The sequence below is a fragment of the Polypterus senegalus genome, chromosome 2 (assembly GCF_016835505.1).
Source record: "Polypterus senegalus isolate Bchr_013 chromosome 2, ASM1683550v1, whole genome shotgun sequence".
NCBI classification, from domain to species: Eukaryota; Metazoa; Chordata; class Cladistia; order Polypteriformes; family Polypteridae; genus Polypterus; species Polypterus senegalus.
In genome coordinates, this window is record NC_053155.1 from 89552562 (window position 1) to 89572202 (window position 19641).

General features: G+C 36.8%; 1 protein-coding gene across 4 annotated transcripts in view; it reads right to left on the reverse strand.

Annotated features, from left to right (window-relative positions):
* Positions 1–19641, reverse strand: part of fat3a (FAT atypical cadherin 3a) — a 534981-nt gene that overhangs the window by 110376 nt on the left and 404964 nt on the right. For all 4 annotated transcript variants that reach the window (XM_039744151.1, XM_039744150.1, XM_039744149.1 and 1 more), the window contains 3 exons: positions 10069–10344; positions 5706–5916; positions 1452–5525 (listed from right to left, as the gene is read on the reverse strand). In XM_039744151.1, coding sequence (XP_039600085.1) covers positions 1452–5525; positions 5706–5916; positions 10069–10344 — 4561 coding nt within the window. The remainder of the gene's footprint in view (positions 1–1451; positions 5526–5705; positions 5917–10068; positions 10345–19641) is intronic.

Sequence of the window (19641 nt, forward strand, 5' to 3'; positions counted from 1 at the left end):
TTGACTGAAACATGATACTTTATCATCATCATCTTCACTCTGCTTATCTTGATTAGTGTAAGGGACAACAATATACTGAGCTGTACTGACCAGGCCACTCTATCCTTAACAACACCTGGGGGATTCCCAGACCCTCCTAACTCATCTTCAATACTTTCTAGGTCTGCCTTTGGGTTTTCTTCTAGTGAGCTGTGTCTTGTAAACCTTACATGCGACATACCAAGAGGGCATTCTAAGCATAAGCCCAAACCACTTCAACTGTCTCCTCTCAGTCTGAAGGAGCAACAGTTCTCCTGTGAGGTCTTTCTGCATTGCTGAAATACTCACCATATTATGAAGAGTAACTTCAGCAAAAGTTGTAAAGAAACCTAATTTTAGTTGCTTGTACTTGTGACCACATTCTTTCCATTACTATACAGAGCTCATAGCAATATATGATGAAAGCACATGGACAGACTGTTAAATTAAAAGCTTCATCTGAGGACTGAGAACAGAGATTACACAATTTCTGATATAATTATGATCTATGGTGAACAATGGCAGACAAAAGCAAACAATATCTACAAGTCTATACAAAATTACAAGTGGCTCATGTGGAAAACATGGTTTATTTAACAATGTTTAGTAAAAATACATGTATTTGGGACATTGTTATCTGTCTGTCTCATTGTGAACATACTATTGGGCGAACTGGCACATGGAGCATACAAAATGAGAAAAGTGAAATTTTTTTCATAGACTATTTGATATTGCTTGTGGTTGGCCACCATAGACCCCTGTTATACCAGAAACTTTGTTACCTCTGTTTTACAACCAAACATGAAATTAAAAAATTTTGCTTGGCCATCACTACAAACTACATGGAGTAAGTTACATATCAAAATAATTTCAATTTGGATGAGGTAATTCCATTAAAACCAAATTCACATGACAGTTAAACACTTACAAAAATGTGGCCACTGTGGTGATTCCTTGGTTAATCTTATGATCACCTCGTCCCTAACTCATGAAAAAGACAGTGGTGCACTTACATTCTTCCACCTGTGGTTACCTAAAGGAAACAAGCCATTCTTTTCCAGTGGGGAATCATGAATTCACATTTAGAACCACTAAATTCTTATTCTAACTGCATTGCAGTGTGCTCCATATATCACAGTCTGATGAAGCCATTTATTCACAGGAGAAGAGACAAAACACATCCTTAATGAAGTTTTATGCCCACACTGAACTACAAAGTCTTTATCTCATAATACTAATAACCTCTATATCTGTATCATTTCCCCATAGCTCCTCTATATCTTATATAGTTTTCTAATGTTCTGGGTCCATGAACAGTCTATCACTTACAATGATTTGCAAAATGCATATTATACTCCAAACATACTTCACTAAAATGGGAACAATACTATGCAAATGAAGAACAGTATAAACATTCCTTCCAGCATTCTTACCTGTTATATGGAAGCTGACTTGGCGGTTTATATCAGAGGTGTCATCATCTTGTGTTTTTAAAACAGCTACCACTTCCCCTGGAGGGTCACTTTCCTTCACCATGCCTTTATAAACATCATAAGAAAAATTTGGCGCATTGTCATTCATATCTGTTATGGCTACTGAGATAGTTGCTGTGGAAGAAAGTGAAATGGTCTCCCCAAGGTCTGAGGCTACCACAGCAAAGGTGTAAGAAGGATGCTGCTCATGATCAAGGTCTTTCAAGGTGCTGATCCATCCAGTATTGCTATCAATAGTAAAGCTATCTGCAAGGTTTGATACAGATGAATCAAGAGGTGCCAGGCTGTATGTAACTTGTCCATTTGCACCCCAGTCTGGGTCCAGAGCTCTGACCTGAATTATTCTCGTTCCAGGGGATATTCCTTCCATTGAAATTGCTTCATAAGGATTTGCATCAAACATAGGTTTGTTATCATTTAAATCTAAGATTTTAATTTCCACATCGACAATAGATATTGCATCTATTCGACCTTGTTTTAATGTGGCTGACACTTTAAAATGAAACACCTCAGTGACTTCATGGTCAATAGCTTTGTCCAACTTTAGAGTCCCAGTATCTTTTTCAATGACAAACACATCTTGATGATTATTTTCACTCAAAATACCATTTATGGTGCTAAAGATTACTTGGGGTCCTGGCGTTAGGTAGACAGAGCCAATAATGGCACCTATTGGAGTGTCTTCAGGGATGGTAAAGGAATATTGAGGTTGAGTGAATGAAGGAATGGTACTCTCTGGAGGTAAAACATGGATATAAACAGGAATAAGAGAATGTTTCATTGGAATACCACCATCTACTGCTTTCACAAAGAAAGAGAGGATTGAATTTTTGAGATGATTGAAACTTCCTTTGGTGACCATCCATCCATTGTCTGGATCAATTTCCAAAATATCTGCAACAGGAACATGTGCCTCACTATACAAGGAGTAGGTTATCCGTGCATTGGCTCCATCATCTGGGTCAAAGGCTTGCACTTGGGTAACAAGAAAACCTTTTCCTACATCTGCTTTCAGGCTTGATCTGTACTCTAAAGCGCGAAACTGAGGAGCATTGTCATTCTCATCAATCAGAATTATCCTAATGGTGCAAAAGGATGCTCTCCCACCCCCATCAGCAGCCATTATTGTAATAATACCTCCATCCAAAGGATTTTCTCTGTCAAGTTTTTCCTGCGTGGTGACTTGACCAGTGTTATCAATTGAAAATTGATTTTTCCCAATGTCATTGACAAAAGAGTAGGTAACTTCACCAAAAGATCCTGAATCTGCATCAGTAGCTTTAACTTGAATGACTTTGGATCCTACAGCTGCATTTTCTCGAACTTCTGCCACATAAACACTTTGAGAAAACATAGGGGTATAAAGATTTGCTCCTAGAACAGTGATGTGTACTTGTGCTGTGCTTGTGAACACACCATCAGACACGGAGACATTCAGGCTGTAAATGGGATCCATCCTCTGCTTTCTGTTATTGGATAAAGTGATGACACCTGATTTCCTCTCCATAACAAAGTACATACGGTCATTTCCAGACAGGATACTGTATTCCAGGTTTTCAGCATCTGAGCTATCTGCATCTGATGCTTGCACACAGGTGACAAAATGGCCTTTGGGAGCAAGTTCACTTACAAAGGACTCATACAGCAACTGATTAAAGATGGGAGGATTATCATTCATATCGCTGACATAAACGGTGACTAACACATCACTACTTAAAGATGGGAATCCATTATCTGTGGCTCTGATAAGAAGATCATATCGCTGTATCAGTTCATGGTCTAAACTCCTTGCTGTCAGCACAAGCCCACTACTGCTGTCAATATGAAAGTACTCTGTACTGTTGTATGAATCTGGAACAATCTGATAATATATCAGTCGGTTGTTACCGGAGTCCTTATCTGTGGCCAAAACTTGAACAACAGGAGTCCCAATCATGGATGTTTCTTGCAAGGTGGCTTTGTACATAGATTTTTCAAAAACCGGTGGGTTATCATTAATATCTTGCACAGTAATGTCAACAGTCACCTCAGCTCTGGCCCCAGTAAGCGAGTCAGTTGCCTTTACAGTGAGCCTAAAGCTGGGGGTGACCTCATAATCTATCTGACTAATAACACTTAAAACACCTGTGTCAAAATCAATGTTAAACTGGTTATAAGGATCACCCTCCACAATAGTATATATAATGTTCTGACCTTCAGGACTGGTGGCATTGATGCTCAAAATGGGAGTATGTGCTTCAATATCTTCATTAACAGATGTTGCATAGAAAGGCTTATCAAAAACTGGCATGGCTTTGTTCACCACTGTGATTGGGAGTTCAACAGAGGCAGAGAGTGATGGGCTCCCGCTATCCTTTGCAATTACAGTGACATGATAATCAATATTTGACAGGTCAGATTCAAATGCTTCTTTCAAGGTGACATCACCAGTGTGCCTATTTATTTCAAAGTGCTTGTGGTCATTCTTGAGGAAGTAGGATACTTCCCCATTAATGCCTTTATCTTGATCAAATGCTGTGACTCGATAGATTGGAGCCCCAGGTTCAGCATCTACCTGAACGGCAGCATAGTAAGGAAGTCCTACAAAAACTGGAACATTATCATTGATGTCTTCAACCTGAACTTTAATGACCACCCTAGCAACACGCAGATGGTCATGCTCACGACTTGCTTCAACCAACAGCTCATAGATTTCCTGTTCTTCACGATCAAATGGAATTCCAGTGGTCTGAATCACTCCTGAGGTAGGTTTAATTTTAAATTTGTTACCTGAATTCAAAATACTGTACTTGAGGGGTTCATTCAAGCGGTTTCCTATAGCATTTACAACTGCAACTTTTGTTATATTAGCATTGTTTTCTGGGATTGATGTAGAGTACATGCTATGAGTAAAGTAGAGGCCACTTTCAATTGTTTCCTTAACTAAAATGTTCACTATTGCAGTGCTGAAAAACTTGCCATCAGAAACCTTGACATGCAGCTGATACCGATCCTTTGTAAAGCTATTATTTCTTACTGTAAGAACTCCACTCTTTGGCTCCATTAAAAAAATATTGGTATCTGTTTCAAATAGGGAGTATGCCAACTGAGTTGGAACTCGAACATCTGGATCAGTAGCAGAAACCTGCAACACCTCAACTCCTGTGTATGTTGGAAGTAACAGAACAGTTTCATACACCTCCTGAGAAAACTTTGGAGGAGAGTCATTTGTGTCAGTCACCTCTATGATTACTTCGGCTGGATTTTCTGCTGTCAGCTGTGGCCTCCCACTATCTCTAACATGTACATTGAAGTGAAAGCTTGCGATTGTTTCTGCATCTAAACTGGCAATAGTTCTCACAGATCCTGTGCTTGAGTCCACTGAGAAAAACATTCTGGCTGTATCTTCAACAATCTCGTAAACAAGAAGTGCATTCTGATTTTGGTCTGCATCTGTGGCTTTTATCAGAAGTGGAAGATCATTGGTGCTCATGACAACACTATTGATGGGTACAGCCTCACTTATAATTCCAGTATACTTGGATTGCTGGAAGACAGGAGGGTTATCGTTTTCATCAAGTACCTGGATGTTAACAGTTACATTTGAAGACATGCCTGCCATGTTTGTTCCTTGAACAACTAAAGCATATGAAGAAATATGTTCAAAATCAAGATTTCTTTGTGTAGTTATCACTCCTGCATACTGATTAATTTTAAAAGCCCTTTCAGTATTACCAGCTTTGATCTCATAAATCAGAGTAGATTGGCTCAGTGCTGTTATTGTTGCAACAGAAGTACCAACCGACACATTTTCATTCACTTCTGCTTGGTATTCTTTATGGGGAAATTTAGGGTGGGAATTATCAGAGATAGTTACAGAGATCCGGACCATGGTTGTGGCTCCTAATGGTGGAGATCCATGATCACTGACTTTAACTGTGATGACGTAATGGCCAATGGAGGACACATCAAGCTCCTTGGCAACTGAAATGATACCCAATACAGGATCAATTTTGAATGTATTTCCTGTATTACCTAATAAAGACAAAAACAAAAATTAGAATCATAATAACTTTTAAATGTAAAAATTACAATGTGTGTCTGGTGTGTTTTTATGTAAACACCTAAAGGCTACTGGAATAATTGTAGTTTAAAGTAACCATTAACTAGACTAGTCAACAAAAAGATACTAAAAGAGAAAATGCTATATCTTACCAGCTTCAATTGAAAAGCGGAGCTCTGCATTTTCTCCTTTATCTCGGTCCAAAGCTGTCACTTGAAGGACAGCAGAGCCAATGGCTGCAGACTCAAACATGGAACCCTCATATAAAGTACTAGTGAAGTATGGGGCATGGTCATTTGCATCATCAACAGTCAAAAAGACTCTTGCCAAATTCCGCCTATAAGGAAACTCTTGGTCTCTGACCTGTAACAGAGCATAAAAAAATTAATGAAAAAGACCACAAAATACAGTTTAATTTTCTGTCTTCCATTATTAAACTAATTTCAGCTTGTCAAATTGATTATTGACTTTCCAATTTGAAAAGAACAGCACTTTACAAAGTCAAGCCCAAAAGAAAGCTGTAATTATGACTTTTGTTATCTAATGAAGCAGCCTATAATTAGCCTTTTCTTCATCTCCTTCCTCGAGCACACTGTGGATTGTGTCTGGGTGCCTATTTATTGTGTTTTTAAAACTACCACAGTAATGAGGGTTTTTAGGACAAATGTCTATTCATTTGAGATCACAGAAGTCATCCTTCAAAAAATTAGAGTGTATATGTGTTTATATATAAATAAGCAGGTCTGAGACTGTTATGCTATAATACATATAGACTGCAATGTTCTCACTGTGTTATGCATTCTGAAACACCCAGTTTATTTTAGAAGAAAGAATAGGAAAAAAATATTAATATATATATATATATATAGTGTGTGTATATATATATATATATATATATATATATATATATATATATATATATATATATATATATATACAGTGTTTATCCATTGCTCTGGCTGCCCATGAATTTTTGGCCTCCTGGTAAATTTCCTGTTTGTTTTCAGATACGCCATAATAATGATTTGCAATTCCCATCTGTTCACAGTCGGACAAACCAAGGAGCGCATATACCAGGATGCAATCTGCAAAGCATCTGCACAACCCTGGCCCATTCTTATACTAAGAAATGTATATTAATCATTTGTGCATTTACCCTGCAGTGTGCTTTTTAGATTGTATTGAGATAAGCTAGTGAAAACATCTTATTGAGACTACAGTTTGTGTGGAGCACTCACTGTCAGTCCTTTTTTTGCATATATTCACATTCCATTATCTTTACGTGGATTAAGCTTCTTTGTCTCCACAAACTTTCTTTAGCAGGTTATTCAAACAAATTAATGTTTGTGAAGAATGGGTAATATTTACTATACTGGTAGACCAGTTCACTATTTGAGATATATAGTTATCTGTAGTAATTCACAGAGTTTGGGGCACAGGACCCTTGCAAATGCAAAAATCCCTGAATATGTTTTGAGCGCACGATTACTGCATATTTATTGCACTATACAATATGCAAAAAGTTGTGAGAAATACAACATAGAATGATCACTGCACAAGCAAATCACATGTGTGAGGATGGCTGTCAAGAGCAAGTGCGTAGTTCAGCAGTTCTTTAGTAAAATGTAACAACAAAAATTATTAATATCACAGATACAAAAGAAATACAACAAGACACTAAGTACAAAATGATAAAAACAACACACTCTAGTTTCGTAGATGCAGATGATGGTGGTGTAGTTATGAAATCCCATGTGAACAGCTTCCTATAAGTTATACAAAGCTTTGTCCTACCATGATGCTGATGTAAGATTTGTAGAAGTTTTGAAGTTTAGAAGTTTGATTCATTGTATTTACCATATTTCGGAAGGCTTCATTCTCTACAACACTCAGAGGGCACATATCTTTGCAAATGAAATAGTGTATTGACAGAGTTATTTTGTTTGCAAGAGTTGAGGGCTGTTTGTTAACTTCAATTTGTGAACTTGTTCCATAGTGAGTTGAGAGGGTCCCAGTTTTTTAACGATTGCCGTTTGCTGCTCCTTCTTCTGTACATCAGAATGTTGTCTTGCTAAGTGTGCTCTCAGATTTGTTGTGTTCCCCAAATTTGCAGACAGCATGGCTCTTGTCAATCTACTTAGTGCCTTCTTTATTGTGAAAGCCAAAATGAGCCCACAGTTCCGCTTTGTATGCCGCAGGAGATGGTCTAACTCCTCTGGATTCAGCCATCAGTTGTTGTGTTATTAGTCAGCTAGGTTTGTCACTGCACAATCCACATTGTCTACCAGATCCACTTGCCTGAGTATCGAAAGCCTACATACGTCAACCCTTATGCTATTTCCTGTCTCAATTTATGTTGTTACGTTAGCTGCTATCTTGCAATCGGGGATTTAAATGCAAAATGAAATGTGTGCCTTTAATCTATGAATGTAAACTAGTAATTAAAAGTCAATACTACAGTATGTTTTTGAGATTGATGCACTATCAAAAAACATAATATTGCAATAATAATGTGTATCGATATTTCTTTACACCCCTACTAGCACCCTCATCTTGTTTCACCCAGCAGCCTACATGGCAACTGTTGAAGCTGCCCAATGGCACAGTACTCCTAGGGTTTAAATAGGGTATTAACAGCATGGTTGTGGTTTTCAGCAATAGATTGCAAAACTTGCAAAATAATTTCCATTTAATTATTGAAGACTAACTCGCAAATAGGCGGATCCATGAAATGAACATCCATGAATAGCCAAGAGCCAACCTATATATACACACACACACACGCACACACACACACCCTTGCACACACACACAATATATTATTATATATGTTGAATCAAAGAATGACTGCTGTACTTACATTTTTCAGTGATGTTAGGTAAAAGAGTATAAAACTAAAGTCAAGTACAGTGGGAAAGCATTCACTATATAAAACATGTTGATTAAATTGCAGTCAATTTAATTGTAAATATAAAATGTAAGCAATTAACACACAAAAAATTGCATAACTGCAGTGAGCTGCTTTCTTTTTGATAAATCAAAATCATGTCTAACGGCCCAAACTTTAACCAAGGAAGTGACAGGATAGGCTGTCAACATGGAGCTTTTCTGAAACAGCTCAAAATTTAGCAGTGCAGGCAAGATATGGGCCTGCTGTATCATGGCAACATGCTATGGGCTGCCTTCCCAGTTCAATCTGTCACTCGAGTAATTTATGTGCCCTTGTGTGTGTTTTAGTGTGTCTAGAATCTTTGCTGTAAGCTATTTTATGTCTGAACATTTATTATAATGTCTAACAAAAGTACACTAAAGCATTATATTCAGATCAATAGTTTAGCTGAGCTGCCTGAATTTATGAATACTTTATTGCTGTATTTCTGGAAAAAATGGCTAAACTATATGATAGCAATGCTAAGCTGAAGTAGCAAAAAGATATTTTAATTATTATTAATGACTAAACCCAAAATCCTTAACATCTTTTAAAGATACCTTTATTAGTGTAAATGTAAAGAAACAACAGGTTAGGAATGCTTTGATTTTAGTCACATGCTTCTAAACGAAGTCACGTCTCTGACCATCAGTACACAGCCTGCCTAGAGCCACTCACGTTCTGCCTCTTTAAAAAAGGCACTCAAGAGACGGTGTTTAGAATTCAAGCCTGGAGGTGGCAGAATCATTAACTGTGCAGACCTTCATGTATATTTATTATATTTTCCTTATTCATCGAGCGGATTCTGTCTCTGAATTCAATGAGGATTGGTGACCTCTGAACTCCAACAGGACATTGTCAGTGGCACTGAAATCTGAGGTAGATTTGAGGATCACTAGCCACTTTTTATCCATATCAAAATCTATTTATATGATTTTTGCACTATATTTGTACACATTTATTAAATCTGCTGTTTGTGAACCTCAGTTACAGTGCATTGTAGTGACTTATGAAACACACTCTTAAATACTTGTAATTTCAATGTGGAGGCCAGTGGAGGTCATTTTATTCTAACAGTGGAACACTGAAGTTATGATTAGTCCTACAATAGCCTGCTTTTTAGAGAAGCAAAGGTACCCCTCTAAAAGACATTTTTAATTTACTTTGCCCATATTTCTCTCCATTTTCTTGCTGGCTTATTTTTGGCTTTTTTTTTATCTTTCTCGCTGGCTCTGTTTGCCCACCGTATTTCTTTTCTCTCTGTCCTGTATGTGTACCTTATTCTGCTCTGTACAGTAATTAAACAACATGAGATTTCTTCTGAAATATATGCAGGCTTCCCAATTTCAACTAACCTCTTTTAATTCTTTCATTCCAAAAGACAGTAAGTTAAACTGCAGTAGCTCAAAATATTAAGACTTTTTCAATGGAAAAAATATGTAATCGCAAAGCTATGAATCAATTTTTTGCAGCTTTCCTATCCATTTTTGTCCAATACTACAAATAAAGAATTTTACTTCTCAAAATACATGGCATGTTAATGGCTTTTACAGTTGTTTCTGTGGTTATAAAATGCTAGTTCTTACCATTACAGTGAGTATATGCTGGGACCGAACCTCACGATCAAGCCTCTCCGCTGAGTAAATAATTCCAGTGCTGGGATCAATACGAAACATGCGCATGCTGACAGGGTCAATGCTGCTGTGAATTGAATAGCTCAGCTTGTGCTTCTCATCTTTGTCGCTGGCAACGATATGAAGGATTTCTGTGTCTGGAATAGTATCCTCTGAAATGGTAACTTCATAGCTATGCTGGGAGAAGATGGGGCCATTATCATTGTTGTCTAAAACTCTGATAAACACCTGCAAAAAAAAGAAAGAAAGAAAAGAAAATAATGAATCAAGACCATACATTTAATTCCCCAATGATTCATATCCAGTAGGTGTAGTATGTTAAAAGCCAGTTAATCAATTAAGATCACTGAAATAACATATGACTTCTAAAATTTTATTGAAGTAATGCAGTATTATAGACTATAAATAGCAAATTCAAATCATTCAAGTCATTATTCTCCAACTGGAGCACATTGCTGGCACATTTGAGAGTACTTCTGACCTTGAGAAAATTAAAGAACAGAATATTCCTCATTGACAATTAAATTATTTATTAGGAGCCAACAATGACTAGGGTAGCAGAAGCACATCTTAAGCAAAACTGACGTTAATGAGCGACCACTTCAGGGTTCATCCACTGGTAGTTGCACTCCAAACCAGAGGATGGAGCTGTTGATCGATGCCTTTTCTCTTCCTCCCTTTGCAGAATGAATGACTGGTGGATGTTCCACCTCTGACATCACTTATGACTTTCACCCTCCTGAACTTGCCCCTTCTGGGTCACATTCTTGACACCAAGCTCTGTTGCCATTCTGGAGTCTTTCTGAAAAAGGTTCTCATCTGAAGAAGACATCTCTGCAATAATCGTATGGCATTTTTAATCTCAAACCATATTTCGATTATACAGGGTTCACATAGGTGCCCGAACACTTTATGACTTGTTGTCTTATTGATCTACACCTGTTAACTCAAATTTTATAATTTACTAGTAGAAAAAGGAGCAATAAAAACAGGCAGTGAACAAAGTAATAAAAGAAATAACTCCTTTTGGCAATACCTCCTTGCCCACTCTAGTATGTAGAGAAGACCTCTATTATCCAATGCAGCCCACTATCTCTCTTTATGGGTCCCAGCCCTTTTTCTGTACCAGTTTAGTTCTAGCAATGCATATTACCACAGTAATCAAGTCCTTGATGTCATAAACCTTGTAAGTCATTTTCTTAATTCTGGATGTCACATTAGAAAAGTTGTTAACCTAGCCAGTATCACACCACTTGGGGCCTGTACTCAGTTCTGAGAATTTTCACATTCTAATTCAATTCATACCAAACACTGAAATAAATGCTGTCAGGTTGACTAGGAACTCTACGTAGTTTCTGTGTAAACAAGACTCTTTGTTATATCAAAAAATTTGTGTTTGATCAAATATCTTCTTATATAATAAGCCACCGTGGCTGTCCGTTTGTCTGTCCAGGATTTTAAATCACCTGTAGCTCGCAAACCGTTTGCACTATTGACCTGAAATTTGGTACACATATACTACGTGACGTCTAATATCCACTTTCGGGGTGATGATTGACCTCCAAGGTTATTCCTCTTTTTATTTTTATTTTATTGGAGAATCAATTCTCACCAGCAGCCAGCAGGGTGGCCGTGTGACACATATGTACGGGCGCCGTTTTCATCCCTACCACCTTGGCCGTCACTTCCCTTACTTAATATCTTAAATCATTCTTGAGGCAGACTGAAGACTTAAGTGCCAGCTTAAGTGAAAAATTAAGGAAAATGAACTAAGTAATTGCAACACAAACACTGACTTAATCAGTTTTAACAAAAAAAGATGCCAACGAAATAAGAGAAGCAGCGGGCCACGAGGGTGGAGAAAAGAAGAGCTGCTCAGGAAGCAGTAAGCGCACCAACCACTGAGCAAATGAATGCTAAACTTACAGAGAAAGAGTATGAAAACTATGAATGCTCAAGTCAAGTGTATTCACTGCACATTATTGTGCAGTGCGCCATTACTGGTTAAATTATATTCTATCAAAGAGTTATTCTCTCATAAAATTATAAACTCTTGCTTTTTTACAATGTTGACTCAGATATGTGGACATAAGAGATTAACTTAAATCAAAATAAAATTAGTAAGCAATAGAAAACAATTATTTCTAAGTTCCTCAGATTTTTTTTTTCATAACTTTAAGAATGTGTTTATATAATACAAATAGCGGGAATTAGCTTCCTTCACAGGGTATCTGCCTTACAGATAGGGTAAACAGCACAGACATTCTGGAGGAGCTCAAGACAGAGCTGCTTCTGCTTTGCATCAAAAAGAGCCAGTTGAGAATGCCTCCTTGGGGAGGTGTTTCAGGCATGTCCAACCATGAGGAGACCCCTGGGCAGACCTAGTACATGCTGGGGAGATTATATATCCCAGCAGGACATTTTTGCTTAGACCACTGCCCCCATCAGCCAGACCTGGATAAGCAGTAGAAAATGGATGTTTGGATGGATGGATTATAAATGAATAAACTACAGATTGATCAAACAAAGAGTATTACATGTTATTCAAAGCAGATTAGTCCTCACCTACCCATCTAGATAACAAACAGCAAAAAAGAAAAAAAATAATTACTCAAAGATAGTAAAATACCTGATCAGTTAGCAAAAGTTCAGCACATTCATTCATTTGAGGACATTAATAATGCCCTCCCATATTTATTTACTTAAATTTTATAAGCTGTATTTTATTCAGCGCACAATGTTTGTTCTCCCAACGTTTGAATTTTCTCAGTATACAGCCCAAACTGCAATTACTTCTTTCATTTCATTTGTAGTTCTGTGCATTTGTAGGTTAATTTTACATAAAAAGTATTCCAGAAAGTAAAATCAATTGAATTGTGTAAAGTGAGTATTTAGAAATGAGACCAAAACAACATTGCAGTCTGATCACCTGCCTGATAATATGAAAAAACAAATTACTGACCATCACATCACCATGGCCTCATTCAATTTATTTCCATTGGCATAGGTTCTACATACAGAATAGGAATGAGATGAGTTGCAATTTCAGTTGTTTTTGTCTTTTTTTTTTTTTAAAGTAGTGTAAGTAAGCTACATGGTGGTAATTAAAAAGCATTATTTAATCAAGACAATGGGATTCAAAAACAATTCCAATTTTTTAAAGAATCAATTAAATATACATTAGTCAAAATGAACTAGAACCTTGACATAATATCCCAAAAGATACCACTTTTAATAATAAAGTATCAGAGAGCATGAGTATCATGGCTTTTTAGTGCAAGGAAACAATTCCACATACTCAAAACATACACCTTTTATATTTGGAAAGAACATCTTAAAAATTTGCATTATAAAGTTTTAGTAGTGTCAAGGCTCCTAGGTAGTATAGTTGATCATCAGCAGCAAATTTCAACGAGCTGACCCCTGCAGTTTTCCTTAATTTTCAATTTTTTTTTTTAAGTCAGACTAAAATATCCAGGGATTCCACAACTAAGAATTTACCCTCTACAGGAATCCATCTTTTCTTCAGCAGAGCCAATCACACACAGCCTTATACTGTTTATTGCTCTCTTGTTTAGATTCTAAACAACAATCCATCTCTATTCCACATGACAGACACATCAGATGCAGCTTACATGTTTAACACCCTGATGGTAGTCATATGTTTTCAGTTCTGTTTACATTTTCATATCGATCACATGAGTGGGTTTTCTGCTTGTTAGAAAACCAAGCAGCAGCTGGAAACCTACTGAATTCTCGAGACCTCATGATGGGATGATGATTGGTATATTTATGATATGTGCTGTAGCAGAAGAAAGTCATTTCAGTGATGTTTATTTAAGATTCTATGAAAGGCTCTGGTTAGTGCTTACTTTTAATATTCTAGCACATCCCAACCTACCTAATTACTCATATTCATTCAGATAGCTGAAGGGGGAAATTCTTAGTAAAAAATCATGGAATATATTCATTTTATGATACTTATACTTTTTCAAAATGTCTAATACAGTTTTTCTAGTCTTTAGGAATATAGTAGTTGACACACACATCTATCACATAAGTGCAGTGCACACATTCAACCCAAGTCAAAATAATCAAACATTTTCTTTTCATATGATAAGCACCATTTTATATTTTATCCCATAGTAATTACATACATATTTATGTTTTATGAGGTGGTACCTGGCTGACAAGAGACTTAAGGGCAGCCCTAGAATGGTACAGGCAGAAATTCTTATGTAGTCCACAATGTACAGTATGTATAATGTAGGACCCTACTGTTATTAACGTAGTGCTGAGAGCTGGGGTGCTGCATCAAATGCTTGTCCCTTAAAGCTAATGGAAGGATTAGAGGTACTAGTAAAACAAAACTCACCAAAGGGAGTTCCTGGACAAAACTAAAGGCCACACCTGCCCGTGGAAATGCCTCTAACTTGGATGGAACAGGCAATGAGAAGTGAGGCCTAGTCCTTCATTTAATTTTTCATACAAGTCACATATTACAATGGGGATGATTTGTGATCTAACTTACATTGACCATGGAATAACTGTTGGGACCAAACAACTTGGTTTCAGATGAGCTCCTTTCACACACTATGGTCTGTAGATCTTATATAGAATGTTTCGGTGAACAGAAAATATTGAGTGAGAGAATTTCTATGTGCAAAAACACATTATTAATGTCATAGGTTAGAGAAGCTAACAGCAAATCAAAAGATTTAAAACTGCACCTTTTTACTACAGTGTTGTGCAGAAATGTACTGTTGAATACCCATGTTGGATCATGAAGCAATGGACTATAGCAGCAAAACACCATACTAGAGTAACAATTTCCATAAAGGAGTTGCATTAACCAACAGCCAAACTTAAACAAGAGCAGTCAAGACAGGAATGTTAAGGCAAAAAAATCTTGTAATAATCTTCTTGGAAGCACCTTGTAATCTCTGCTACCCTATAGTGGTCTTCCTTGGCACAAAAGTTTAGACACTTCTTAATAGTGGCAGGCTGATGAGATAATATCATGTAACTTCTATAAAAAATATGGTTTTGTTTATGTAAAACAAAGCACGTGAAAAGGTCACAAAACTAACCTGTAAAATAATCAATGATAAAAATACAAAGAAAATAATGAGCTACTAACAATTACGTTAAACTCCTATAAGGAAGATGAAGCTAAAGTGAGTATGTGATTACTAAAACTGGATGACTCAGGATTGGAACAATGTTGACTTGTATGACAAATGTTGATTTTTGTCACTAAATTAAAATGGTGTGCACAGTACAAATAAATGCTTTCAGTAGGAGAAAGTGCAACAAAGTGTGCAACACCTCAAGCTGGTAAGAATGAACATTATGGTCTCTTCAGTTTGCCCTAATGATTTGTCCAGCCTCCATATCCCAGTCCAACAGAGCATCTTTAGGGTGATGTGGAGCATGACGTTCACAGTATAAATATGTGGTGATGCTGTCAAAGCAGCATGGACCATGATTCCTAAGGAATGTTTCCACCACCATACTGAATCCATGGCTTGAGCAGGTAAGACCGCTCTTAAAGTAAAAGGTGGTCCTAGACAAAAGTAGTGGAAAGACAAAAATAGCTATTTCACAGATGCTTCTTAACTTTGTAATAAGAAAAACTAACAGAATTTGTAGTTTATGTAAAACATTTTATCACTTTTCACAAAGAATAAATAAGTACTTAATTTTTTATGGGACTTGTGTCATTATATTTAAACTATATACAGTTTTTTCTTGGATGATGCTGGAATACCATTGTTCCTATCTTTAATTACTAAAGGTGAAGGTGTTTTGTTTAATATGACTTTATTGGCATATAAAAAACTGTAAGCTAATTTTAGGAAAGTGGCAAATGAGAAATAAGAATATGTACTGTGCTTTCATAAGTTCTATTTGCAGGTTTGTGAGATGCTGATATGAAAGGACTTATTTCCTCAAGGCAGTGAGTGTGTAAATAAGGAGCAATTTAAAGGAACTCACTGAGCAAAACATGTCCAGAATATGATTACAACACTTTGGAATTCTCCTCATGACAAGAAGCACAGGGACAAGTATGTGAGCATCCTTCTGTATTGGTGTATATGTTGCTGTCCCCTATTATTTTGTAAACTGTCACGTGGTAAAGGGCAATTCGTAATAAAGGCTAATGAGGATCAGTTTGGAAAAGTCTCAATTGCAGTGAAAAGGGGGTAAAAAGAGAAGCATAAGAGTGAGAAATGAAGCTTCAAAGGAGACACTTAGCAATGTGTAGAAAGTGGCAAATGGCAGCCTACTAGATGACAAAACAGACATAACAGGGCCACCTACAGTTCCTCAGTATCACTCAAGACATATCACATCAGAATAATAAAGGGTAATCTATGTGTTTACTCAAGTCAACTTTATTGTCATTCATCCACATACATAGTATGTGATTGAACAAAATTTTGTTCTTTACAGTCCCCGGAGCCTAGGCAAAAAAACCTTTATTTAACACACACCACTATATTTCCAAGACCAGCACATCAATATGATGTGACAAAACAAGAGACGCAGGAGTATAAAGCTCGAACAATGCTCAATATCCATAGTAAAGTAAACTAAACTGTTCTAAAGTGCACAGTGTAAAGTGACAGTACATAATTGGGGGAACGTTATAGGAATATGGTACTGGGTGACATGCAGGGAGTTCACAAGTTCAACAGCTTGAGGAAAGAAGCTGTTATAGAACCTGACTGTGCTGGTCCTAATGCAGCAGTGTCTTCTACCTGATGATAGGAGTTCAAACATGATGGGTGAGAGATGCCTTTCACAATGGCGGAGACACTATGCAGACAATGTGTCTGAAAAATACCCTGGATTGAGGAGAGGGAGACCCCCAATGATCCTCTCAGCTGTCCTCACTACACACTGCAGAATCCTACACTCATGGTCTTTGCTGTTCCCAAACCACACAGTGATACAGTTTATCTGGATGCTCGACACAGTTCCTCTGTAAAAGGTGGTAAGAATGGGTTGTGGCAAGCGATTCGCTTCAGTCTCTGCAGAAAAAAGTTGGTGTTATGCCTTCTTGACTACACAGTTGGTGTGGATTGTCCAGGAGAAATCATCAGAAACACACACACCAACAAACTTGTTGCTACTGACTCTCTCCACAGCAGAGCCATTGATGAGCAGTGGGGAATAGTTGGCCAAAAATCAACAAGCACCTCTATTGTCTTATCAATATTTAGAGACAAATTGTTTTCACTACATCACCTCACCCGATGTTCAACCTCCTCTCTGAATGATGTGTCATACCATCTGCAAACTTGACAATGAAATTGGACTCTGAGTTGGTGGTGCAGTTGTGAGTTAGCAGCATGAACAATAGTGTGCTCAGCATGCAGCTTTGGGGGCTGCCTGTGTTCAGCCTAATGATGTTTGATGTTCTGCTGCCAATGTGCACTGACTCTGGCCTCTCTATCAAAAAGTTTAGAATCCAATTCCGCAGGGGAATGTCAAGGACTAGCAGAAAGAATTTCCTCACCAACTTCTAGGGAATGATCATATTGAATGCCAAGCTGAAATCAACAAACAGCATACTGACATATGTATCCCTGGTGTTCAGATGAGACAATATGGTGTGCAAGATATAGGAGATAGTGTCATCAGTGGACTGGATTCTTCTATTCATACACAAATAAGTATTTGTCTCTTGTGACTCACAAATAAATGCAGTGAAGATGATGGCTAGCTTGTCCTATTTTTTAATGCAGTCAGGAAAAGACTAAACAGAGCTATATGTTAATCTTTATTGTTTGGCTGCTGCTACTAAATATAGCTCAAATTTTCAATAGGTAATAACAAAACCCAACTGAGTTAAATTGATAATCCTGAAGTTCGATAATGATTTCTATTCAATTCTAACCCTTCTGTACTGTTATGACACTACTTCGGTTAATATGTCATATAGGCAACCTTATATGTTTGGTTGATGCCTTTATCCAAAGCAACTTATGAGCATTCAGCATTCATTTCAATTATTTATATATTTATTTTTAACAACTGAAACACAAGCAGATGAAATGACTTGTAACTCTCCAATACAGTATATTTATGTTGCATGGACCTTGCCTAAGTTGTACACTTAATTATGTTTCAGATACATGATAAAAATATAATGCAATGATTAAAATATAAAACTACCCACAAAACAAAAATAAGAAATAAAATCCCCCACAGCATCCTACAAAATGCAAAAGCTATCAGATCACCATAGTGTCCTTTTAGAAACAAGAAGTTGTACTTGTCGAGAGCGATAGTGACGACACCACTGAATAGTCACCTGATCAGCATACCACGAAAGGTAAATTTTAATAAATGTACCATTCATTAAAAAAACCTTTTTACAGCTTTATGGACAGATATTGTAACCGTATTTACCCTATAAAGGTCCTCTTTAACAATGCTGTCTCGTAATATTTGTCAGGTGTATTTCCTAGCTGCTGCTGCCAGTATTGATCAAGTTGAATATCTGATGCTGTGTTGTAACTCCGAGTGTTCCACAATAGTTATTAACACTGCCTCATTGTTACAGAAGATTGGGTTTGAAGTGAACACTGTTCTTTGAGCAGTTTGACCTTGTCTGCTTGAATATTTTATAGGGGTATGCTCATTCTTCCATTCATCCCAAAGACTTTTCATGTTAGGTTATCTTAAAACTAGAAACATCTTGGTGTAAGTGTGTGACAGAGGATCTGTGCTGGAGTGGTGGCCTATCCAGCCTTAAGTTACTACCTTGAGCTGTATGTTTACTCAGGTTACCAACAATTGTGAATTGGAAGAAGCTGAGACAGAAATGCATGCATGTACTATAATCTGGTATTCTTTCTAAGTGCTTTGTAATGATGTGTGGTGCCTGCTGTCATATACTCTAGATTAAATAAAGATTGACTGATTAATATAAAAGCCAATCACAGAGAAATGTAAATATTTTAGGCCATGGAAACCTAAAAGACAGCCTTAGAAATGATTTACTTTAACCTTTCCTTTAAATATTACAAGTTTCAAACAAAATTGTTAAAAGCCCATTTTCCTATTTTAAAGACTAAGCTAGGTTTTTAATATATATATTGACTACAATCAAAAAGTTATAATCATCCTTTTAACTTTTCACATTGTATGCAGTTAATATTCTAATTTAATTACAGAAAAAAAATATTGTGGTACTTAAATTCCCCATCTGTGTACTATAATTATTGTAGTATGGAAGTACATTAGGAAAAAAAATGTTTATTTCTAACCTTTAAAATATATAGAGTTTATATGTTACAAATATTATCACTATAAATGGTCCAAAGGTCTAAAATAGAAGCCATTATTCTTGAGATGAATCAAGTTGTAAACCTGAAGACCTTTTTTCAACCACATGTACAAGTAAAAGAACCTTTGGCAAATTACGCAGTTTTGCCCAGCTTAGTTTGTTTATTCACTTCCTTGGCTGCAACATGCTAGCCATCTTTAATACCATATGGTACAAATGCTACA